This window comes from Eublepharis macularius, chromosome 19 (assembly GCF_028583425.1).
Source record: "Eublepharis macularius isolate TG4126 chromosome 19, MPM_Emac_v1.0, whole genome shotgun sequence".
Taxonomy (NCBI): Eukaryota; Metazoa; Chordata; class Lepidosauria; order Squamata; family Eublepharidae; genus Eublepharis; species Eublepharis macularius.
The window spans coordinates 19,408,709-19,432,582 of NC_072808.1; the positions used below are offsets into that span (position 1 = coordinate 19,408,709).

Genomic DNA, 23,874 nt, shown 5'->3' on the forward strand with positions numbered 1-23,874 from the left:
CCAGTCCCCTTTGGCCACCTCTCTCCCTCCCCTGCAGTTGAACATGAAGAAGATGAGTGGTGTAGCCAGGGTTACCTCTCTCTCCCTGGTCCATCAGAATTAGCTAATTAAGGCCATGTTCTCTAGGGTAGCCAACCTCCAGATGGGGGCTGAGACCTCCCAGAATTACAACTTATCTCCGGATGATAGAGATCAGTTCCCCTGGAGTAAAGGGCTGCTTTGGAGGGTGGAGTTTAGGGCATTATACCTCATTGAGGCCCCTCACATCCCCAAACCATGCTCTCTCCAGGCTCCGTCCCCTAATCTCCAAGAATTTCACAATTGAGTTGTCAGCCCTATCTGTGATACATGGTCCTTCCCAATTGTAAATGGAATGTGCATCTTGGCAGTTCACTTGGGGGTTGGGCTGGCAGTCAACAGGCAGGGGACAGACCGTTTTTAGTTTATTATTTGTGACAGCACACAGGCAGTCTCTAAATGAAAACTTTTATGAATGAATGAATGATAAATTTATTGTTGGTGGCCAAACGCCATTACAATCATACAGATATACACTCTCGAATGTAAACATAGGTACAAATATTAAAAAATTTAAATGATCTAGGCAGAAAATGCCAGTCAGATAAAACCCTTGCTGTCTCTGGACACAACTCTAGCCCGGATTGTCTTGGCTTCTAAGGCAAACAGAGAGACTCTATAAGAGACGAATGCAGCAGTGTCAGACAGGAGGAAAAACAACTTCTCAGAGTCTGAAGAGGAGTTTAAACTGATTAAAAACTCTTCTAGGAATTTATTCAGCTCTGCATTAAAGTGGGCAGGATAGTAGGTAATGTGGTAAATCCTCCACAACGTGAGCACCACAAATACAGTAGCAGAGGGCTTGAGGTGTTTGGCATAGCGCCCAGCTAGCAGCGCTGTGGGCATAGTTTGGAACCGAATTGAGGTAAGGGCTGTTCTGAGATTGTGAGGAAGGATGTTGACCAAATAGGGCGCTCAAACATGGTCCTTCTTGAAAATTTTAAACCATGGGGAGAATTTAGAATAGGAGATCGCCTGCCTATCCATTACGGTGTCACAGTGGAACACCCATTCCCGAATGTTAAAGCCAGCAGCCGGGACACCCTGGGAGTCGTCACAGATGGAGTAACATTGAAGGATGTTGTTATAGCTGGCTAGCTGTACAGCCTCATTTTAATGTATAATTTCATAGCATAACCTGTGCAATAGATTGGTATTGTCATTACGTTCCTTCCTCCAGAATCTAAGCAGGGCTAGATGTACATGGGCTCTGATTGAGGGCAGGCCAAGCTCTGCTCGCATAAGAGCTGCAGGAGTACCCTTTGGTAAAGCTAAAATTCTCCTTAGGAAATGGCTTTGGATAGATTCCAAAGCTAAAATTAAACAATCTTTCCAACCCCAGACCTCTACTCCATAAAGGAGCTGAGGAATAGCCTTGCTTACGTATATTTTCAGTGCTGGGTCTTTTAGAAAACCTCCTTTTCTGTAGTAAAATTTCAGAATGGCACCGATTGATCTAAGAACTGTAGATTTGGTTATTGCCAAATGCGCCCTCCAAGACAGAGTTTCGCTAAAGGTAATTCCCAGGTATTTAAAGGTGCTGCACTCTTCTATGTTGGTTCCATCTATGGTCCGCTTGTACCTACGAGGTCTTTTTCTAAAAACCAAGACTTTTGTCTTGGCATAATTGATGTTTAATGCCTCTTCTTTGCAAAAGTCACCAAGTTTATGTAAAAGCCTTTTAAGGCCAACACAGGTCTAAATGAAAACTGATGAGATTTTGGCAGGGCTGATGAGGTTTTGGCAGGGCTGATGAGGTTTTGGCAGGGCTGATGAGGTTTTGGCTGGGCTTCTTAGCAGAATGAATCTGTATGCCCCAAAGGTCTGCTTTAGTGAAGGCTTGTTGCTCTGTTGATACTTAGATGGAAATCGGTGGGAAGAACGCGGTGCTCATACTTACAACATTGAAGGCTCCTCCTACGGTCTTCTGGCCCTGCTAAAACTGAAGAAGTTTGACCAAGCTGCTCCCGTTGTAAGATGGCTGACAGCGCAGAATTATTATGGGGGGACATACGGGCATACTCAGGTGAGCAGCCACATTACCGTCCTTTGATGGCAGGCTATAGGGAGCTGCTTCTGAAGAGCAAATCTCGTAGGGTGGGGAATACTTTAGACTGGACAGAATCCCCTAGTTTTCTCTGAGTTGGTCTCCCTGAGTCTCTCTACACAAGACATCTGACAGGTGAGGAACAAATGTCGGGAGATGCAATGTTAGCCAGGAAGGGTAGTTTTTAAAAGACAGAGCCATCAGCAGGGCAAAGGCTTTGCTATACACTGGAGCTGTGTGAAGGGGCTGTGAAATTCCAGAAGGGAAACTTCAGCCTTTATAACCTCTCCAGGTCCAAGCCCAGCTCTGGAAGACAGCTCCAACCCATTTTCCATTCCTCACTGCTGTCGGGTTACGATCCCACACAGATTTAGACTGGAGGAGAAGTGATGACAGATGACAGAACCTTCCACAAGGCGAAGATGAAATTAACAAACCCTCTGAGGAGTGATCTCCGCTGACCCTGTCTTTTTAGACTATGCTTCCCAGCTAATATTATGTCTCTCTACACTTGACGAACATGCTCTGAGGCTTCTTGTGTAGAGAGATAAAAAAAAGATGCAGTTGAACGAGAGCTCATATTCATTGCTTTATAATGTCATTAGAGAGCAGGGCCGATTCCAGATGACTAACCTGAAGGCGCTGCATGCCGCCATGTTCCGGATCGCGACGGGGAAAATGCGAAATATTGCATTTTCTTGCATGAGTTTGGCGCGATGTCGCGCCAAACTCGCGCGAGAAAACGCGATATTTCGCATTTTCCCCGTCGCGATTAGGAACATGGCGGCATGCAGCGCCTTCAGGTTAGTCGTCTGGAATCGGCCCAGGCCTTTGGAGATCAGAGGCAGAATTTGTATCAAACTTCCCCAACACTTAATCCTTTGGAAGAAGGGACGCTTTTGCCTGGTTGGCAAAATAAAATACTCATACGTTCAGGGCAACTCCACATTTTGTGTTGGATCCCGACTAGAGTGCCTATGGCCACGCCCACCGTGTACACATTTGCTGCAGGAAACACCTGTGCCAGGTACATGCATGCATTCAACTTGCCTGCTGTCTGAAGTGTGAAGCTTCTCCCGTGTTCCACAATGCGCCCATGTCCTGTGTAACTGGATCTTTGTTTCTACAGGGCTATGTTGAGAGAGCTGCTGATAAACATTCTCCCTTGCTCTGTTTTCTTCCTGCCATTGCAGTCCACCATCATGGTCTTCCAAGCTCTTGCTCAGTACCAGACAGACATCCCACTCCATAAGGACATGGAATTGGACGTTTCTCTTTTATTGCCGGGACGTGCTGCTCCAGTCAGATGGAGAATTGACTATGAAAGTGCCTTGCTTGCTCGATCAGAAGAGGTATGGTAGTGCTGTGAGAAATTTTGCACTTGACACGTGGTGTCGGTTATTAGCCCCCCTTCTTGTCAGGGCTCCAGGTGGGTACAGTTGGAGTTCTGGGGGAGTCAGTGATCTAAAATCTGAAGAGAAACCTAAACTAAGGTTGCCCCCATCATTTTAAAGTGTCTTCTAAACTAGCCTATTAAAATAAAAACAGGCCGTTCCCACCAAGAGATGTTCCTTACAAAAAACAGCTCCTAGAAAAGAAAAACACCCATGGGGTCATGGTGGCGGCAGACCGTGGTAAACTGCAGGCAGGGAAGGGGACAAAGAGATCTGCACATTGGTTTTGTTCTTAACAACAACTCCCGCTTCCTCTTTCCACGTGATTGGGACAGGTCACTTTTGTGGAAATTAGTTGCACGTTTACAGCCGTATCCATGAACAGAGCTTACCAAAAAATATCCACAAGTTCAGAACCCACACCCAGGACAGGTAACACTGCTTTTAAAGTGTGCCGGTGAGCTCCAAATGTTGTGTCCAACACAGTCTTTGGGTGAGCTCTTGTTTGTGGAATAATTGGGCTGATTAGACATGATGGGGTGCAGCACGGTGGGTGGGTGTTTTCTTCTCTGTCCCATTCATGTGCAAAATTGACAAGGAGAAATCTCACTGTAACCTACTAACTACTCAAACCCAGGGCAGTAGTGGGATTCGAACCAGTGGAGTGCTGATTCACAGCCGAACCACTTAACCACTGTGCTACGGCAGCTTCTTTTTAAACCCAGCTGTGCTGCTTACCAATTTTGCTTGGGCAGTGATGGAAATGCACTCCAGGTGATTTTGCTGCACTGGTTACCGATTTTTAGGATTTGGGGTTATAGTAACGTTGTGGACCACTAAACTATTCCATAAATTATGTGGTGATATTTAAGAAGCAATTGGTGAGGAACAATCTTCTTGATATGATTCCCTGACAACTTTACTGTTTCTTCCACCGTACACATTAGCGCATTTAAAATTAGCGCAATATGTGTTAAGTGTTCATCTTGGTTACTTTCCAGACCAAGATCAACGAAGACTTCACAGTGAAAGCAACAGGCCAAGGGCAGGCCACGATGACTGTGGTGACGCTGTACAATGCAAAACTCCGGGAGGAGGCTGCTCCCTGCAAGAATTTTGATCTGGAAGTTACTGCCACTCACTTCCCACTGGGTAAGTCCCCATGGTGGGCTTTGAGTTGCTAGAAAAGCTACCTTCTTGCTCTCTAGTATAAAAAAGGTAAAGGTAGTCCCCTGTGCAAGCACCGAATCATTACTGACTCATGGGGGGACATCGCATCCCGACGTTTTCTTGGCAGACTTTTTGTTACGGGGTGGTTTGCCATTGCCTTCCCCAGTCATCTACACTTTACCCCCAGGAAACTGGGTACTCATTTTACCGACCTCGGAAGGATGGAAGGCTGAGTCAACCTTGAGCTGGCTACCTGAACCTGGCTTCCACCAGGATCAAAATCAGGTCGTGGGCAGAGCTTGGGCTGCAGTACTGCCACTTACCACTCTGCACCATGGGGCTCTCTAGTATAATGGCTGCATAATTCCTGAAATTTGCAGCAATGTTATTTAAATCGCAATAGGGATGAGCTGTATGTACACAAGAGATGGGATATCTATACTAGCATTCCTAATAACAACAACAACATTTGATTTATATACCGCCCTTCAGGAAAACTGACCTGGAGTCAATCACAGCTCTCAGAGCTCTCTCAGGGCCAAGCTACAAGTGACGCCTGACACAGGTTGGACACTTGTCAGCTTCCCTCACGTTTTGATGGGAAATGTAGGCGTCCTGGTCTTGCAGCTTGGCTCTCCGACTGCTGTCCAATGGACTTTTCAACTGTCACTTGTCCAACATTCCTCCAAGCGGCCTACATTTCCCACCAAGACTTGAGGGAAGCTGACAAGTGTCCAACCTGTGTCATTCGTCACTTGTAGTTTGGCCCTCAGCCCCACCCACCTCACAGGGTGATTGTCATGAGGATAATAACACACTTTGGAAACTGCTGTGAGTGAATGTTAAGTTGTCTTGAAAGGTGTATATAAATTGAATGGTTGTTGTTGTTATTGTTATTGTATATCCAACTTTTTAAAAAAATCACAAAATAGACAGCAAGCTATCAAGTTGATCAGAACTCTTCTTCAGACTGGATGCTAAGTAGTTTGATATAATTGACAGCTCAAATATGCAGTTATATTAAGGTAGTATGGAGAAGATATTATGCAGCTTTAACGTGTCTAGGTTGTGCCAGGTGCTAAAAATCTTAAGTTGTATCAAGGTACTGGGAGAAGGATACAAGGACCACTCTTCCTTCAAACATATAAACGCCAGCAGTACCAGCTTCAGTAAAGGGTTAGATTAATATGTGCTTATCCGCTGCTTATAAGAACTCATTAGCATCGTATTTTTCTGGAAAGGGGCTTTTAGTGGGCAAGCCAGAGACTGGCTGATGAATCCTTTTTCACACAGGCTGTGGAGTCCAGTGAACATTCGCTTCCTAGCAGCTTAACATGACATGGGTGTTATGCAAAAAAGCTAATTCTTCTCTCAAACCACTTTCTAGGTAAGGCAATAGAAGGAGTCCAGGGAGCGATCAAGATCAAAATTTGTGCCAGGTGAGATCTGTGGACATTAAAGGTAACTCTGGTTTGCTATGGCAGTTCAGAGTATCAGTGGAAGGAAGCAGAAGTTTTTAAAAGAGAGAGAGAGAGATTATCTGTCTTTGTCCCTAAAAATGTCTTGCCCAGTTGTATGGATTTGGCTGTCTACACTTAGAGCCTCGGCTATGGCCAAACTATTTGGCCAGAAATAGAGAGTTAAACTATACAAGATGAATTACACAAGGACGCTCAAGTGAAGGGAGATGCAATGTTAGCTGGGAAGCGTAGTTTGGATTTCACCTCTCTCTACCGAGCCAGCAAAGATTGCTTCTCAAAGGGTTTGTTAATAATTGACAGAGCCGTTGTGGAGGCAAAGAGGAAATTAACAAACCTTCTGAGGAGTGATCTTTGTCGGCTCAGTAGAGAAAGGTGAAATTCAAATTATGCTTCCTGGCTAACATTGCCTCTCCCTTCACTTGAGCGTCCTCGTGTAATTTGTTTCGTGTAATTTAGTTTAGTCAGTGTCCCCCTAATCCAAATCACATTATTCACAACCACAAGGCAGCTGTGGAGAACTTAATTCCCCAAGTGCCATCAAGCCTGATTTGGATTGGGATTCGGTTTCGTTTTCTCGGCCATGTCGGACGCTCCTCTCCGCAGGTCCGGGAGGAAGCGCCCGAGCAGCCTGACCGGGCGGCTGACCTGCAAAGGTTAGCCCCCAAGACTCCCAATGAGGGTGTCAGGGTCCGGAGCGCGACGGGAAGAACCCCCCGAAATCGATGCGGGGGGTAAATTGCCCGTTTGCTCCTATGGAGGCCGGCAGACTTGCGCAGCACTTCGCGTGCTGCCAGGCCATGGAGAACAGCAAAAAGCAGATCTAAGGTGAAAACCTGTAAGTAGCGAATCCCTTCTGTTACTACAAGCGTATGCGAAGGATTGGTGGGATTTGAAGCTAAGAAGGCTCGGATTTCTTCCCCCTCACTGAGTATCGAAACTTGGCTGGCGGATTCCACCCCCTAAGATGGCAACGAAAAAGCAGAGCCCCGCTATGGGCAAATCTATCTCGGCTGCTTTGCAGGGGAAAGGAGAGTCTCTGGAGGAACTAGTAAAGCGGTTGGTCGTCGAAGCCATAAAGCCCTTTGTTGACAAGTTAAACGAAACTGATCAAAGGGTTGGCTTAATTGAGAGTGAAGTGAAAACCATTAAGGAAGCAGCGGGGGGAGGGCCCCCCGGAAAAGTCTGCTTGGGAAAACGCAGCACTCATGAGGGCAACAAACAAAGACCTAAAGCTGTTGGAGAACCAACTGATCGGGTTGCAAGTGGATCATGCTCAGACAATATTGCGTCTCCAGAATGTGAAGGAGGAGGAAAATGGGAATTTAAAGGATCTGGTGTCGGAACTTTTGGCGATACCCGCGAAGGCAACTAAAGAAGAGTTAAAAAGCGCCATTTTGGAAGTCCGTCGGGCTTCTTCAAAATATGCAACGAAGCGTCAGCTGCCTCGCGAGATTATTATTGACTTTTCATCTAAGAAGATCCGGGACACCATCCTATATAATTCATGCAATGCGGACTTGGACTTTCTGGGCAATAAGGTCAAGATATTGAAGGACGTTCCATTTTTATAGCTTGGAAAAGAAGATTTAAATATAAAAGGTTTGCAGCTCTTCTGAGGAAACGTGAAATAAAGTACAAATGGTTTTTTCCGGAAGGTATTTGGTTTAGCTATAAAGATCAAGCTCACAAGATAACATCAGAAGATCAGCTAAGGGACTTTGTGTGTAAACACCAAGATTTTCAGCAAGAAGAAGAGGATTTCAAGCCTGAAGGGGGAGGGGAGGAGGGAACGAGCACAGTGACTGTAGCTGTTCAGAGAGAATTGCGACCGAGACCCAGAGGGGGGAAGAAGACCTAATCCTGATTGTAGTTTGTATTTTATAAGATCTACCAATCTAACAGCATTTTACAAAGTTCTAATGTTAAATAATTCCAGTAAGAAGGGAATGCATTACTTGTAGATGTAGTGTTTGTGTTGTTATGTGTTGTTTCTTCCCCTTCTCCGTTCCCACTTTTTCCTTTTTGTAGTTTTGTGGTTCTAGTAATTAAAAAAAAAAGCCTGATTTGGATTGGGACCACAATGCTGAGGGAGGAAGTTGTCATCCTCATTCCATTACTGGAGGCAAAACAGCTCCAGAGATGCTTTTTGTGGCATTGTAGGTCTGCAGGTGCAGGTCTGTATCATATAGTTTGGCCCCCACAGTATGAGGAGTGGATGGAACTAAACATGAATCCCTTTCTGTGAGCCTCTCTTCACAAGACATCTTACACGGGGATACTCAAGTGACTGAGGGCCAAGCTACAAGTGACACCTGACACAGCTTGGACACTTGTCAGCTTCCCTCAAGTTTTGATGGGAAATGAAGGCGTCCTGGTCTTGCAGCTTGGCTCTCTGACTGCTGTCCAATGGACTTTTCAACTGTCACTTGTCCAACATTCCGCCAAGCAGCCTACATTTCCCATCAAACCTTGAGGGAAGCTGACAAGTGTCCAACCTGTGTCATTCATCACGTGTAGTTTGGCCCTTACTTTCTTATATTCAAGTGTACCCCGTCTCCCTAGCAGTGCATGTGTATCCACAATGGGAGAACAAGTGTCAGATCTTTCACTTGAGCATCCCCATCTAAGATGTCTTCTGTAGAGAGACTCTGAGGTAAGAAGTCCGTTCTTAGTGCATTTTTCCACCTTCTCTGATTGCAGGTATCAGGGTCTGGTTGATTCGACAATGACCATCATTGATGTCTCCATGCTCACTGGTTACGGACCTGCCACTGACGATCTTAAGAAGGTAGGTGGTCTGTGTGTGAAAAGCAAAAATACAGGAAACAGCTGCTTATATGTTGGCTGCTGGGCCAGTTCCCGTTGTTCAGTGGTGAACTCCAAGACTTGTGGGGTGCACCCAGGGCTGTATTATTCATAAGGCTGACAAGGCTGAAGCCTAGGGGCCCTGCAGGGATGAGGGGCCCGTGATTTTTTTTTGCCTGACAAGGTTCAGAGTTCAGTTGCATTTTTCTGTCCATGATTCTTGGGAGCTTGTGAATAGACATGGGCACGAACCAAAAAAACCCCAAACCACATGATACGTGGTTTGTAGCATTCCACAGAAGCTCGAACCACGAACTTCCAACCTTTTCCCAGTTCAGGAATTGGTTCGTGGTTCGTGGTTCATAGCATTTTAACTGCCCCGCACTGGCTGCTCAAGCCGGAGTGGGGCATTTGAAACAGACAACCCCTTTCTTCTGGTGCCCGGGCAGCAGGAGAAAGAGGCTGCCAGTTTCACAAACCGCGTGCTGTGTTCAGCTGATGGGCTGAAACTGGCACGGGGTCTGTGAAACTGACAGCCTGGGCAGCAGGAAAAGAGGCTGTCAGTTTTACAGACCCCCGCGGCTGAACCCAGTGTAGGGGCTGTGAATCTGACAGCCCCTTTCTCTTGCTGCCTGAGCTGTCAGTTTTACAGACCCCGCACCGGTTCCAGCATGGGGTCTGTGAAACTGACAGCCTGGGCAGCAGGAGAAAGAGGCTGTCGGTTTCACAGACCCTGTGCTGGAACCGGCACAGGGTCTGTGAAACTGACAGCCCCTCTCTCCTGCTGCCTGGGCTGTCAGTTCCAGCACAGGGTCTGTGAAACTGACAGCTTCTTTCTCCTGCTGCCAGAGCTGCAGAAGAAAGGGGCTGTCAGTTTCACAGACCCCACGCTGGGTTCAGCCAATGGGCTGAAACTGGCGTGGGGTCTGTGAAACTCCGAACCGGCCATGGAATAGCTGGAAAAATTTGTTTGTTCTGGAAAAACATGGTCCCACGGAACGCATGTTTCTCTTCAAACGAACCAGCCGTTCTGTATGGAATTTTGTTCCGTGGTTCATTTTGTGCCCATCTCTACTCATGAATGATCACTCCTTTGTGTTCTGCTAATGCCTCATGTTTATGTTCCACGTTTAGCTTTCTGAAGGGGTCGACAGATACATCTCCAAGTTTGAAATCGACAACACACTGTCTGAAAGAGGGAACCTCATCATCTATCTGGACAAGGTAAAGAAGCCATTGTTGTCACCATGGTCTGCTTGAGGCCTAATATCAGAACTGGCAAAGAGGCGAGCAACTATGTTAGCAAGGCCAGGAAAGCATACGCAGTCATCAGATGGGAGTGGGAAAGATTCAAGTTCAACACAGCAAACAGGGTCAGAATCAGGAAACATGGCTGTAAATCAGACAACGGATAAATCCAGCAGTAGGCAGTCCCCCGGCATGTGTGCCAAACTGCAGTATTCTGCCCAAGGAACCAAGGTATGCCCTAAAGCACTGGCAGCATCTCTGGGACTGGCACTATTGGGAGAAAGTGGCATTGCTAATGCTCTTTGTTTCCTCCCAAACCTGAAAATCTGCCCTGTCCGAGGCACTCTTGCTCCCAGTGTGTCTGGCCAAGCACAGCCCTTATCTTTTCCTCCCTCCCCTATTCTTTAATGGCACGCCAACATCTTTCCTGGGAGATATCGCTTTTTAAAATTATTAATATTTGTCTCTTGGGCCAAAAAGGTTCCCTGGCCTTGGCAACAGTTTCAAAGATGCAGGAACTGCCAAGCTTGGGCCTTTTGTTATAGGCAAGGATGTAGGATTTAGGAGCACGTCTACCTCCCACTGTGAAGGTAGCGCTTATATAGTCCTAGCTCTGCCCAGTGGATTTGTCCCAAGCTGCAATTCCTGAACTGGCCAGTTGCACGGTGGCACTGTTGCTCACATTAGGGAGTAAGGCGTTCGAGAACCCAGTGCCTTACACTGAAGAAGTAAAGTCTTATTTCTTTTTTTTTTCTCTTTATTTTTTATTTTTATTGTAGAAAAGTTAAAAAGATAGAGCAAAAGAAGGAAAGTAAAACATAACAAGAACACAACTACAAAGAACCACCAATGGCCTACATATCACACTACAAAATAAAAAAACAATAAAAAACATAATAGGCAAATTATTAATCCATTACAGTTTTTGCCTACAGTACTTCCTTCTTTATTATCAATCAGCTAGTGGTCTAAATAATTTTTTTTTCTGTGCCTCATCTTCTTGATATCTCACATCCTTATTCTTAAAAATCAAAACCAGAAATCATTCGTTCATTTTTCTTGGTCTCTCGCAGATAGTCCATAAAGGGTTTCCAATTTGCCATGAATATAATGAGTGTTTTGTCTCTAATTAACGCTGTAAGTCTGGCCAAAGTAAAATCTTCAGTCACCATTCTGGCCTCAGGTTACTTGCCAAGGTTCCTGCATGACATCTAGGTTGGACTTTATGAAACACTCTAACTTGCTGGCCTTACCTATACCTATGGTCTCATACACTCAGGGTTTCCAGGTGCTGGCTGGCACCTGACAGGAGATCGGGGGGGGGGGGGGACTGACAGTGTGGCATCATTTCCAGGACAAACCCGTAACTGACATCTCACCACTGTTGGAGTCAATGGAAATTCCATGAGTTTCTGTTGAATCGTAAAGTGATCTGGGCCGTTTCCAGACGGCTTACTGGCCCCCGGAACGTCGCGCCACGTTGCGGGGAAAACGCGAAATATCGTGTTTTCTCGCGTGAGTTTTGCGCAACGTCACACGACGTCGCGCAAAACTCGCACGAGAAAACGCGATATTTCGCGTTTTCCCCACAACGTGGCGCGATGTTCTGGGGCCGGTAAGCCGTCTGGAAACGGCCCTGGTGTCACATTCAGGTTTGCCCCAGGCAGGGCTTTTTTTCAGCGGGAACGCGGGGGGGGGGGATGGCGTTCCGGAACCTCTTGAAAAGGGTCACATGGCTGGTGGCCCCGCCCCCTGATCTCCAGACAGAGGGGAGTTGAGATTGCCCTCCACAACACTCAGGGCAGAAGGCAATCTCAACTCCCCTCTGTCTGGAGATCAGGGGGTGGGGCCACCAGCCATGTGACCATTTTCTCCGAGGGCAACCCACTGAGTTAAGAAATGATTTCTCTTCAGTGGAAAGTTGGCACCCAGTGATGTATTCTCTTTCTCTTTTTCTGTCTCTGTTCCAGGTTTCTCATGTGGAGGATGAATGTCTGGAATTCAAAGCTTACAAGTATTTTGATGCCAGCCTCATTCAGCCAGGATCTGTTACGGTGTACAGCTATTATTCCATAGGTAATGGCAATTGCTTCTCCTCCAGTGATCTCAGCATGGCAGAGATATAACTGTATATCATGGAATTAGCACTTCACCAAACGTTTCTGAGTTTACGACCCTTTTAGTTGTCTCCGTTTGATGAACTGAATCCCATGAAATAAACTACACACTGGCAACCAGGAGCCACGGACCACGCTGTGGGCCTTAGCACTCACCCCAGCTCCCTAGAATCATAGAATCACAGGGTTGGAAGGGACCTCCAGGGTCATCTAATCCAGCCCCTTGCACAATGCAGGAAATTCACAACTACGTCCCTACCCACACCTCTGTGGTGTGACCTCTGCTCAATGCCCAGAAAATGGCAAAACACTGTCAGGATCCCCAGCTGAACTGGTTTGGAGAAAACGGCTTCCTGGCCCCAAAGTGGCAATCGGCATTAGCCTGGGCGTGTAAGAAGGGGCCATGAGAACTAAGCACTGATGTAACCCTTCCTGCCCTCCTTGTCATGATCTGCCTAGGTTGACAGACCAACTCTGTGCTCTACCCCCCCCCCCCCCAAAAAAAACTAATGCTCCATCAAGAGCAGGAAATACAACCAAGCATTCCAACTCCTGGTTTCCTGTGCTTTAGCACTAGCCTGCACTAGATGTCTGCGCCTATGAGGTTAGTATACCGGGGCTGGATCCGGTGATCCACTCATGCAAAGACCACTGACGTTCCACACTTTCCACAACACCTCACAATCTCTTCTGACCCTGGATACATTGATTCCTGGGGTCATCGGACCTGCACGGAGTAACAGCTATGTCGATCTCTGGGCTTCCTTTGAGGGGGTGGGGGTAAAGTTGCTCCCTCCTCCCATCAACATAGTTGCAGTGCTGGAAAATGCAAGATGGTTGATTTTACCTGCATTCCCCCTCCCCTCTTGAGCTGAGAGCTTCCTGGCCCCAAAGTGGCAATCGGCATTAGCCTGGGCACACGAGACAAATTACACGAGGATGCTCAAGTGAAGGGAGACGCAATGTTAGCTGGGAAGCTGAGTTCTAAAAGACAGGGAGATCACTCCTCAGAGGGTTTGTTAATTTCCTCTTTGCCTCCTAGACGGGGAGGTGAAACTGACAGAGCCTTCGGAGGCAAAGAGGAAACAAACCTTTAAGGAGCGATCTCCTTGGTTCTGTAGAGCGGAGAAATTGACAAAGCCTTCCCATCTGTCTTTTAGAACTCAGCTTCCCGGCTAACATTGCATCTCCCTTCTCTTGAGTGTCCTCATGAAATCCATCTTGTGTGTTTTAACTCTGAGGCCCGTCCCCCTAGGTTTGCTTGCAGTGATTCAGAAAAGGAATGGATGCAGATTGGGTAAAACCAGTTTCAGCCTTTTCCATTCAAGGAAAGCTCCTTGAGCCAGAGGAAAGTTTCAAATTTGACTGAGCAAAGTGGTAGGATAATAAGCCATGAATGCACTGCAGTGTGGTGTGACGCATCTGGCGCTTGCTAGAATTCCTTTGCAGAAGTGCAACTCAGCTCTTATAGGCAGTCGCCATTGTTATGCCGCCTGACCAAGGACAATTTGTGCTGCAAATACACTTCCAACTTCCCTGCCCACATAGTCAGTTATCCACATGTTTGGAGAAACATGTCATTGCTCCTTTGCGCCTTCCTAAGGCTCTCCTTTACAGATATCCTCAGGGCTTTTTTTTTCAGCGGGAACGTGGTGGAACGGAGTTTCAGCACCTCTTGAAAATGGTCACATGGCCGGTGGCCCCACCCCCTGATCTCCAGACAGAGGGGAGTTGAGATTGCCCTCTGCACCGCTCAGTGACGCGGAGGGCAGTCTAAACTCCCCTCTGTCTGGAGATCAGGGGGCGGGGCCACCGGCCATGTGACCATTTTTGCCAAGGGTGATTTAAACTTTAAAAAACTCCCCCCGTGTTCCAGCGGACCCAAAGTGACATCATTGTGCGGTCCTGAGTTCCGCCACTGAGTTCCACCACCTCTTTCCCCAGAAAAAAAGCCCTGGATATCCTCCTAAGGAATTGAGACAGTAAAGCAGTCTGTGTGGAATACGGATGTATCTTTCTGTTCCTCTTTTCAGATGACCGTTGTACCAAGTTCTACCATCCAGACAGTGGAAGCGAACATCTCAATAAGATCTGCCACGGTGACGTCTGTCGATGTGCTGAAGGTAAGGTGGGGCAGAGTGGAGAGAGGAAGTACTGCTTCTGCTCAACAGAGATTTCCAGGGGAGCCCTCTGGGAGAGCAGTGGGTTCATTAAGAATCAGGAGGGTTAAAGAAATCCCAGTCAAAGGGCCAAGTATTATAATTAAGAAATGTAAAGCATGAATATGCATCTGGTCAGGGTTATGCACCTTGACCTGGATGGCCCAGGTGAGCCTGTTCTTGTCAGATCTCAGAAGCTAAGCAGGGTCAGCCTTGGTTAGTAATTGGATGGGAGACCTCCAACAAAGACCAGGGTTGCAGAGGCAGGCAATGTCAAACCACCTCTGTTAATCTCTTGCCCTGAAAACCCCACCAGGGGTCACCATGAGTCACCTATGACTTGATGGCACTCTATACACACTCACGGTAGCAAAATCAAAAAGAGTCCAGTAGCACCTTTAAGACTAACCAATTTTATTGTAGCATAAGCTTTCGAGAATCAAGTTCTCTTCGTCAGATGCATGTATGCATCTGACGAAGAGAACTTGATTCTCGAAAGCTTATGCTACAATAAAATTGGTTAGTCTTAAAGGTGCTACTGGACTCTTTTTGATTTTGCTACCACAGACTAACATGGCTAACTCCTCTGCATCACGGTAGCAAAGGTTCTTGTTTGAGTTTTTATATGATTTTAGTCTGAATTGAGGCTATATTGGGGCCTGTAATAGTTTTTATATTATCCTGTAATAAATACATGTATTTTGGTATATTGATATATATTTATGCTTTATGTTTATTAATTTTAATACTTGGCCCTTTGATTGGGATTTCTTTAACCTTCCTAATTCTTAATTTATTGGTGGGGGGTCAAGCTCCTTCTTTTTGTCCTTTGAGCAGTGGGAATTGTCCTCCCAACGATTCAATGCACCATCAGTCTCTGTAACATCATGCTATATTTTGGAGTCAAATAAACGATACTTAACTGTAAGGTATTATAGGTTTGTGGAGGATAGGTCTATCAGTGGCTACTAGCCATGGTGACTAAAGGGAACCTCCTCTTTCAGAGGCAGTAGCCTAGGGTTGCCAGGACCCCTTACCCTCCTGGCGGGGGGCGGGGTGGCAAGAGCCCTGGCTCTGACCTCGTTCTCCCCTACTTTCTTCTTTACATGCTCATGTGCAGTGCGCGCAGTCCCACGATTGCACACGGTCATCATTTCCGGTGATGTCCCTTCTGGTGACATCACCATGCAGGCACAGAGGTGTGTGCCTGCTTTACAGCAGGCTGATTTTGGGCTTCAAACGGGCCCAATTTGGTCCATTTGGGGCCCAAATCGGCCTTCGGAGAAGCACGGGAGTGCCTCTGGGGTGGCGCGATGACGGGAGGCCCGTTCCTGTGCCTTCTTCCCCTGCCGGCCAGGGAAGTGGAGGCAGGGGCCGGAGGGTGAAAGCAGGGGATCCCCCACCCTCACCGGAGGAACGGGATCCCTAAAGTAACCTCTGATTGCCAGTGCTAGGAGGTGGCATCAGACTCTGTGCTGTGCTGTCGGCCCTCCAGGATTGGCCACTGTGTGTGACGAGATGGCCCACTGGTCTAACCCAACCACCTCTACTTATGTTCTCAAAGTAACTATGACTCCAGGAGCCCTAGGTTCAAATCTTACCTGCGCAAGACACTATTTCTCAACCCACCCCATCCTCACCTTCAATAATACTGGCTAGTTACAGAGTTATCCTAAAGATTACTGGCAAATGTTCTGCAACTCTCAAGTCTTATATACTTGCTAAGATTTATTAGGTCATGTGTGCTTTATGTTCCTGTCTTCTCTAAAGAAGACCTAAAGTAAACTTTTTCCTAAAGCTGCAAACAGCGTAAAGTGGCTACGGGGTTTCAGTGAAGCGGCCAGAAAGGTGCGATTTCACGGGCCACTCTGTATAAAGGGCCCCTCTGCCCCTGCTAGTGCCTATTATGGTCTGCAAGTTGTGAATCAGCCGTCTACCCCCTCCATGGAAGAGGCATCCAGGGTTATATGACTCTTGGAAACTACAATGGTCTGATCTATTCATTGTGTGGGTGGCTGAAAAGCCAGCTAGGTTCTGCCAGGTTTCAACCTGAAGTACTAGAGGCTGGCCTGGCTCTCTGCCTAGGCACACGGGGTTCTGGTAAGGAAAAGGTGGCAACTCATAGTACACCCTGTCAGTAATACCCAGGTGACTTCCAAAGAGATGATCATCTGTGTGCTTTTTCTTTCTCCAACTCTTCTCCCAAAGAAAATTGCTACTTGCAGAGCAAAGCAGACGAAGCCGTCGATCTACAGATGCGAGTTCAACAAGCCTGCAGGCCAGACGTGGATTACGGTAACCGCAGTTAGATTGCTGAATTTGTGTGCCTGAGGAAGGGGCTGTGCTGTCCTTGGAAATGTTAGTGTTCAGCACATCAGCTCGCACCCAGGCTTTGGCTCCTGGGTAGCTGCCTTGTGGAAAGAGCGCACAGCCTAATCGGTGGATGCAGCATTTTCTATGATGTGGCTTTCTGATAGCATCTATTGTGAGCTTCATTTCCCCCCCCCCCCCAAGAACTTGAGGGTTCTAGAGTTGGGCTGATGAGGAGGTTCTGGGCTTATTGCTGACAGCATGGTCTGTCAAAGTGATAAATAAATCGTATGTTGGCCCCAGAATTAAAGGATTCCATATTTGAGGCATTAGCAGAGTCTATCATTTGCAGTGAAAGTGTGATTATAGGTGGTTGTGAGCTGGTTCTGCTGGCTGGTGTGTGTGCAGGAGAGAAAATAACAAAGCATACACTTGTTTATATTTAGAAAGGAAATAAGAGTTCTTTATTGTAGGATCTCCATACTCTGATAGGAAAGGAGGAGAGATAGATCCTAACTACCTATCTAGTCTAAGAATGGGCATGGATGCTAGGACAAGCCCTGCATCCATGCTTCCAAGATGGAGGGAGGAGGAGGAGAGAAATGGTGCCTGGAACAAAGCTAGGAAGAGAAGAAGTGAGAGGATGGAAGTCTGGAGGAGGAAATCCTGTGAATAGCAATCTACATATCAAAGGATAGTCAGAGCAGTAAAAAGTCAACAGAGTGCCCTGACCTCTCTATTTTTCTAGCTCTTTAGTTTGTCCCCCTCTGAAACCAGAGGAAAGGGACAGCGCTGAATCCTCCTCTTCCAGCACAAAGAACAGAAGCCTCAGCAGCACCAAGGATTAAGTTCCAAAATTTCTTAAGGAGCCCATGCACTGAATCTATATGGGAGCACAAAAATGCACCCCCTGCCCCTCTAGAGTAGCAGTAGGCCAGGAACGAACGTGTCCCATGCTCACTCTGCTTGCAGCTGTTGCTGCTCCTCATTGCCCCTCCCCCTTCTCCATTGCATCTCTGCAAAAGAGCAGATGGGATAGCCTTTGTGGTGCCCTTCCCACAGCCTGGAAATAGATCCAGAAGAGTTAGCCATGTTAGTCTGTAGTAGCAAAATAAAAAAGAGTCCAGTAGCACCTTTAAGACTAACCAATTTTATTGTAGCATAAGCTTTCGAGAATCACAGTTCTCTTCATCAGATGCATGGAGGGCAAAAAGAGAAACTGGTCAGATATAGAGGAGGGGGGGCAGGGTAGATGCAAACATCTCCTTCTGATAAGGAGATGCAAACAGCTCCTTCTGATGTGGAGATCAGTTTGCTTCTGTAAAGGTTCAGAGGACTTAGCTGTGTTAGTCTGTAGTAGCAAAATCAAAAAGAGTCCAGTAGCACCTCCAAGACCAACCAATTCCACTGCAGCACCAGCCTTCGAGAACCACAGCTCTCCCCGCCAGATGCATCTGACAAAGAGAACTGTGATCCCCGAAAGCCCACGCCAGGTGCCACTGAGCTCCCCCAGACCCCACCTCTGTAAAGGAAATCAGTTACCTGTGATAATGTGATAATCATTCATAGTCCCTATTCAGTCCCAGCTCGACAGAGTCAAATTTACATATGAATTCCAATTCAGCAGCTTCCCGCTGGATTTTGTTTTTGAAAGGTTTCTGTTGAACTACAGCGACCTTTAAGTCTTTGATGGAATGTCCTGGTAGATTGAAGTGTTCTCCCACTGGTTTCTGGACGTTTCCATTTCTAATGTCAGATTTGTGTCCATTTATTCTTTTGCGTAGAGGTTGGCTGGTTTGTCCATTGTACAGAACAGAAGGACATTGTTGGCACATGAGGGCATATATCAGATTGGAGGATGAGCAGCTGTAAGAGCCAGAGACAGTGTAGTTGATGCCATTGGGTCCTGTAATTGTATTCCCTGGGTAGATATAGGGGCAGAACTGGCATCTGGGTCTGTTGCAGGGCCTGGTACCTGTGCTGGTGACTCTGCTGGCCGATTCATGATTGTAAGTGAGAAGTTGTTTAAGGTTGGGGGGCTGTCTGTAGGCAAGGAAAGGTCTTCCACCCAGGGCTTCTGAGAGAGAGGTATCATTTTCCAGGATGGGTTGTAGCTCACTGATGATACGTTGGATGGGTTTGAGCTGGGAGCTATAGGTGACAACCAGTGGTGTTCTGTTGTTAGTTCCTTTAGGTTTATCCTGGAGCAGGCTGTTTCTGGGTACTAGTCTGGCCCTGTTGATTTGTTTCCTCACTTCATTTGGTGGGTACTGTAGCCCCAAAAATGCTTGTTGTAAATCTCTTAAGTGGGAGTCTCGATCAAGAGCATTGGAGCAGATACGGTTGTAACGTAAGGCTTGGCTGTAGACAATAGACCGAGTGGGATGTTTAGGGTGGTAGCTGGAGGCATGTAGATATGAGTATCGGTCTGTGGGTTTCCGGTATAAGGTGGTATTTATCCGTCCATTATGTAGTTGTACCGTGGTGTCCAGGAAGTGTACCTGTTGTGTAGAGTGGTCCAGGCTCAGGTTGATAGTAGGGTGAAAGTTATTGAAGTCCTGATGAAATCTCTCAAGGGCTTCCTTCCCATGGGTCCAAATGATGAAGATGTCATCCAGGAATCTTAAGTACAGTAGTGGTTCCAGTGGATGGGAGCTGAGGAAGCGTTGCTCCAAGTCCGCCATGAATATGTTAGCATATTGTGGTGCCATGCGTGTGCCCATGGCTGTGCCATTAACCTGTAGATATAAGCTGTCACCAAATTCGAAGTAATTTTGTGAGTGAGTACAAAGTGACAAAGTTCAGTGGCGAGGTGTGCTGTGGTTTTGTCTGGGATCATATTCCTTATGGCTTGCAGTCCATCTGCATGTGGGATATTGGTGTATAAAGCCTCCACATCCATGGTTGCTAGGATGGTGTCATCTGGTAGGTTGTCAATGGACTGTATTTTCCTGAGGAAGTCAGCGGTGTCCCTGGAAAGACCCCCTTTCCATTTCCCTTCTGAGCCACACTCAAATCGTCCTATGCCACATCCTTCAATTTCTCCTTCAAGATAGAGAAAGAATCAAATTTTTATTTTTATTCGCTCTAAAGGGGCAGGGGGAGGGAAAAGAAGCCAGGAGGCTTCCAGAAGCCAGGGTGGGGGGAAATCTCTGTGTCAAGAGCAGCTCTGAACTGATGCCTGTTCTCGGTCTTTGTTTTAAGTGTACAAAACCAAGCTTGTTCAAATCGAAGAAGAGAATGGTTATGACAACTATATGATGCAAGTTCTGGAAGTGATTAAAGAAGGTAAGAATTTCTTTCCTGAAGGGGGGGAAACCCCTTAAATACAAAATCAGGAGCATTGTTCTTAAATATCCCATGTTAGTTACAGTCAGTTGATTTTCAGATGGCTTCTTCAGTGAGAAAGTGTGCCACAGCGGAGAAACCCTCCGCCAGACAACGTGCCTTGCTATCTCTGTGTGTTCCCCTGCCACAGCAGTGTGTTGCTGTTCTCTCAGGCATGCTTTCAAAATGTGCACTGAAGGAGACTTCCCAGAATCCTCTGCAATGCAATGGGGTTCCTTGGATACCAGGTGGATTTGAAAAGAGCTCCTTGAAGATTTTTTTTTTAAGTTGAAAACCTCTGATCTGGGTTACGCACAATCACTTCCCATTATATGTGTCATTAATGCTTACATCGGAACAACATGCATGCGCGGTTGTACATTTGTGAGCAATGCCTAGATGCAGAATGTGGCCATGTGCATTCTGTGAGATCTTTGTAGATACTTAACAGACACCTCTATATGTCCCACATGTGTTCTTGAGAAGGCAGATGTTATTTGGCCTGTCCAGTTGGTGATTCCAACCTCTGTGCCATAATGGCCATCTCAACTCCCCTCTGTCTGGAGATCAGGGGGCGGGGCCACCAGCCATGTGGCCCTTTTCAAGAGGTGCCGGAACTCTGTTCCCCCGCATTCCCCCTGAAAAAAAGCCCTGGTCATCAGTATCAGAAAAGTAGAACTGGTGTTCTTCATAAAAGCTTTTTGTGACTGACTGGAATTTCATAATTGCCTCCTGGGGCAAAATGCTTTCAAAAAGCAAAGCAAGTCTGGCTTTATTCTCCATCTCACTGATTAAAATTGTGTCTCCCCTCTCTCGATAATTATTTCAGTTTAGCATTTGTTGATTGATCTACCAGTTAAGGCGATTCAAGCTCACAGTCCTAATGACAGCTATTTCTTAATGTTTTGCCTGAATCTGCCAGGGACTGACGTAAATCCACAAGCCAAACTCCGCAAGTTCATCAGCCACATGAAATGCAGGGAGGCTCTGCACCTGGAGAAAAACAAGGAATATCTGATCTTAGGCCACAGCAAAGACCTGTGGCCCACCAAAACTGAGTACGTTTTCTATCTTATTCTTTTCTTTGATATGTATCCTGTTTTCCTAATATCAATTCACAAAGCAACTGACAACATATCTATAAAAAAAAGTTCCACTGCAATTTTTGGAAACAACCATCTGCCAGGAAGACAAGCCCAAAATGAAAAGTGGCCCATCACTGTCTGTCTCCAAATGTTTCCGGTGCCGTGGAGGACCCCTTGTGGCTATAGCTGCCATGTTCTGATGGGATACACAGAGTGGGGCGAACCCCAGTGCCAGAACCCTGGCGCTAGAGGCACGTGGTGACCCACCACCTCTGGGGTTGCTGGAGTGGACGAAGACGGTTCCCCCCATTTAGCTGTTGACCAGTAACAAAGGCCGTTGTCGTGGGTATCTTAGCAGACCAAAGATCCATTATACTACCTGGGCTGGACATGAAAGACCCAAAGTTATGGCACTGCAGAGCCAAACTGGATGTTACATTTTTTAAAGCAAGTTGGGTCAGGATTTCACAACTCTCACTCCATTTGGTCAGATGGCAGTCGCTGGGAATTACTCTTTCAAGTGCTGAAGGGGGTCCAAATTTGGATCAGAATTATGGTGCAGGGAGAGAAGGGGCTTCAGCCCTTCAGGAAAAGAACGTGGTGGGAGGCCCCTTCAGCTCACTGAGTTAACTGAGCGTCGGGACAAGGAAACTGCAACTCAAGTCATTGAAAAAGTAATGTCTAGTTCAGTACTTAGAAATCAGTATTAGTCAGAAAATATACTTCTATTTTGTTTTTTTGTTTTGTTTTGTATTTCCCTCCTCCAATCGCCCTTGTTTGCCCATCTCTCTGCATGCTTAGAACTTTTAGAAACTGGATCTTAGCCATGAGAGACTTTTTTAACTAGTTAACATACAGTGGAAATACACGTTGTGAATTACCTGGGGACGCTCAAGTGCAGGATTTTATGTGTGGTCCTCAGTTCATGTGCAGATTGCCTCTTGCTCAGCACGGGTGCATGCCGCTTTCACAGGAGACCCCTTTGTGTGAATGCATCTGCGAGTGAGTTTGGAGGGCAAAGTGCCAATTCAGCTCTGTTTTTGCTGCAAGAACAAGTACTGTAGGCTCCTTTGACTTGCCAGTTTGCATTTCTGTAAGGTGTGAGAAAGTGTCTGCAGTTCAATGACTGGATGTGGAGGTGGGATACTTTTAGCAGTTGAGGAGGAACTGGTATCAAACGTGCGAATGTACTCATGCAAAGCAAATTGAAGTGTGACTGTGCGAGTGAGTACATGGAAAGTTAAGGGGCACATAAAATGAGGTTCACTTAAGCATCCCTAGGTACTGCATAATGTGTATTTCCACCTACAGAAAAGAGGTAAAGAGAGGGAAGCATTTGCTTGTCTAGAGACAAGGAACCTGTCTGGTTCTCCCTTTCGGGCAAATAAAGGCTGCTGAGACTCATGTCTGTTCTGGAGTAATCCGTTCATCAGGGCCACAAGTGATTAATTCCCCATGGGTGGTAGTTCTGCCTAGGAGCAGAACATCTGAAGGAACCAGGCACCATACATCATTAAATGCATGCACCCCACATAGGATCCCATGCTCCTTTACACTTGCATCTGTGTCTCACAAGGAATGCACAATATTTTCAGGCACGCGGTCTTAGCCTCACAACGAGTTTATATGATGTATGCATGATTCGCTTCCTACAGGGATGGACTTCTTAATCCTTTCCTCAGGTCACATATCCCTTTCACCACACCGCAGGCACAGTCTGTTGTGCGCACACACATACCGGCTAGCCTTTCTTGGCCATGTGTCTCCCAATTCATCTAGGGTTGCCAACTTCCATATGGGGCCCAGAGTTCTCCTGAAACACGGGAGGCCTTGGGTTGTGATTGCAAAGTGCCAAGAGTGGTAACAACTCCACTGTATGTGCCAAGCAGTCTCTGTGTACATTCCTTCCCAGTGTCCCATCTAGCCAAATGACCAGGGGAGCAAAGGCGTTGAATGCTAAATACTCCTCCTTTTTCCAGTGTCAATTACATCATCAGCAAGGACACATGGATTGAGAAGTGGCCAACAGAGGACGAATGCCAGGAGGAGGAATATCAAAACCTGTGCAATGACTTCATCGAGTTCTCCAACAGAATCACCATTTTTGGTTGTGACAACTAACCAGGGAAGGGTCATCCGCAGCAACTGTATGAAGGTGGACCCAAGCCGATGTTGCAGAGAAAACATCTTCCCACCCAAAGTTCCATCTTGCTAGTTTGCTCTTCTGTCCTCCCTCCATTGTTTATATATATATGTATAAAAATAAAGAACAGATTTCTGACTGTGATGGCATGTGAATTGTTAACCAAAAACACTCCTCTTTTAAGGTGGCTTCAGTATTCAGATAAAAAGAAGTTGTCAGCCATGCTGGTCCAAAAGAAAAATCCTAAAAAAACCAGCACAACCTATGTAATTAGGTTGAATTGCAGAACTAAAGCATCTTTTCAATCAATCAATTTATTTTGATACAGCTCCAGAGAGTAAAAAAAGAATAGACTAAAAACAATAAAAATAAGAATAGAGAGGGCACATGCAGTGCAGCGAGCACAGAACTGCGGGCGCAGGTTGTAGGGTGGACAGAGAGATTATACCTTCCTCCAACAAGGAAGTAAGTTATTGAGGCTCAGTCAACCACTTGCGTAGTCCACACACT

At 46.5% G+C, this 23,874-nt stretch overlaps 1 protein-coding gene across 1 annotated transcript in view; it reads left to right on the forward strand.

The window, feature by feature from the left end:
- Nucleotides 1-23,508, forward strand: part of C3 (complement C3) — a 78,765-nt gene extending 55,257 nt beyond the window's left edge. The window contains 12 exon segments of the mRNA XM_055003293.1: nt 1,941-2,104; nt 3,319-3,477; nt 4,521-4,671; nt 6,077-6,128; nt 8,871-8,958; nt 10,110-10,199; nt 12,194-12,299; nt 14,374-14,463; nt 16,708-16,794; nt 20,014-20,097; nt 21,059-21,194; nt 23,201-23,508. Coding sequence (XP_054859268.1) covers nt 1,941-2,104; nt 3,319-3,477; nt 4,521-4,671; nt 6,077-6,128; nt 8,871-8,958; nt 10,110-10,199; nt 12,194-12,299; nt 14,374-14,463; nt 16,708-16,794; nt 20,014-20,097; nt 21,059-21,194; nt 23,201-23,342 — 1,349 coding nt within the window. The 3' untranslated portion in view covers nt 23,343-23,508.
- Nucleotides 23,509-23,874: the final 366 nt, after the last annotated feature.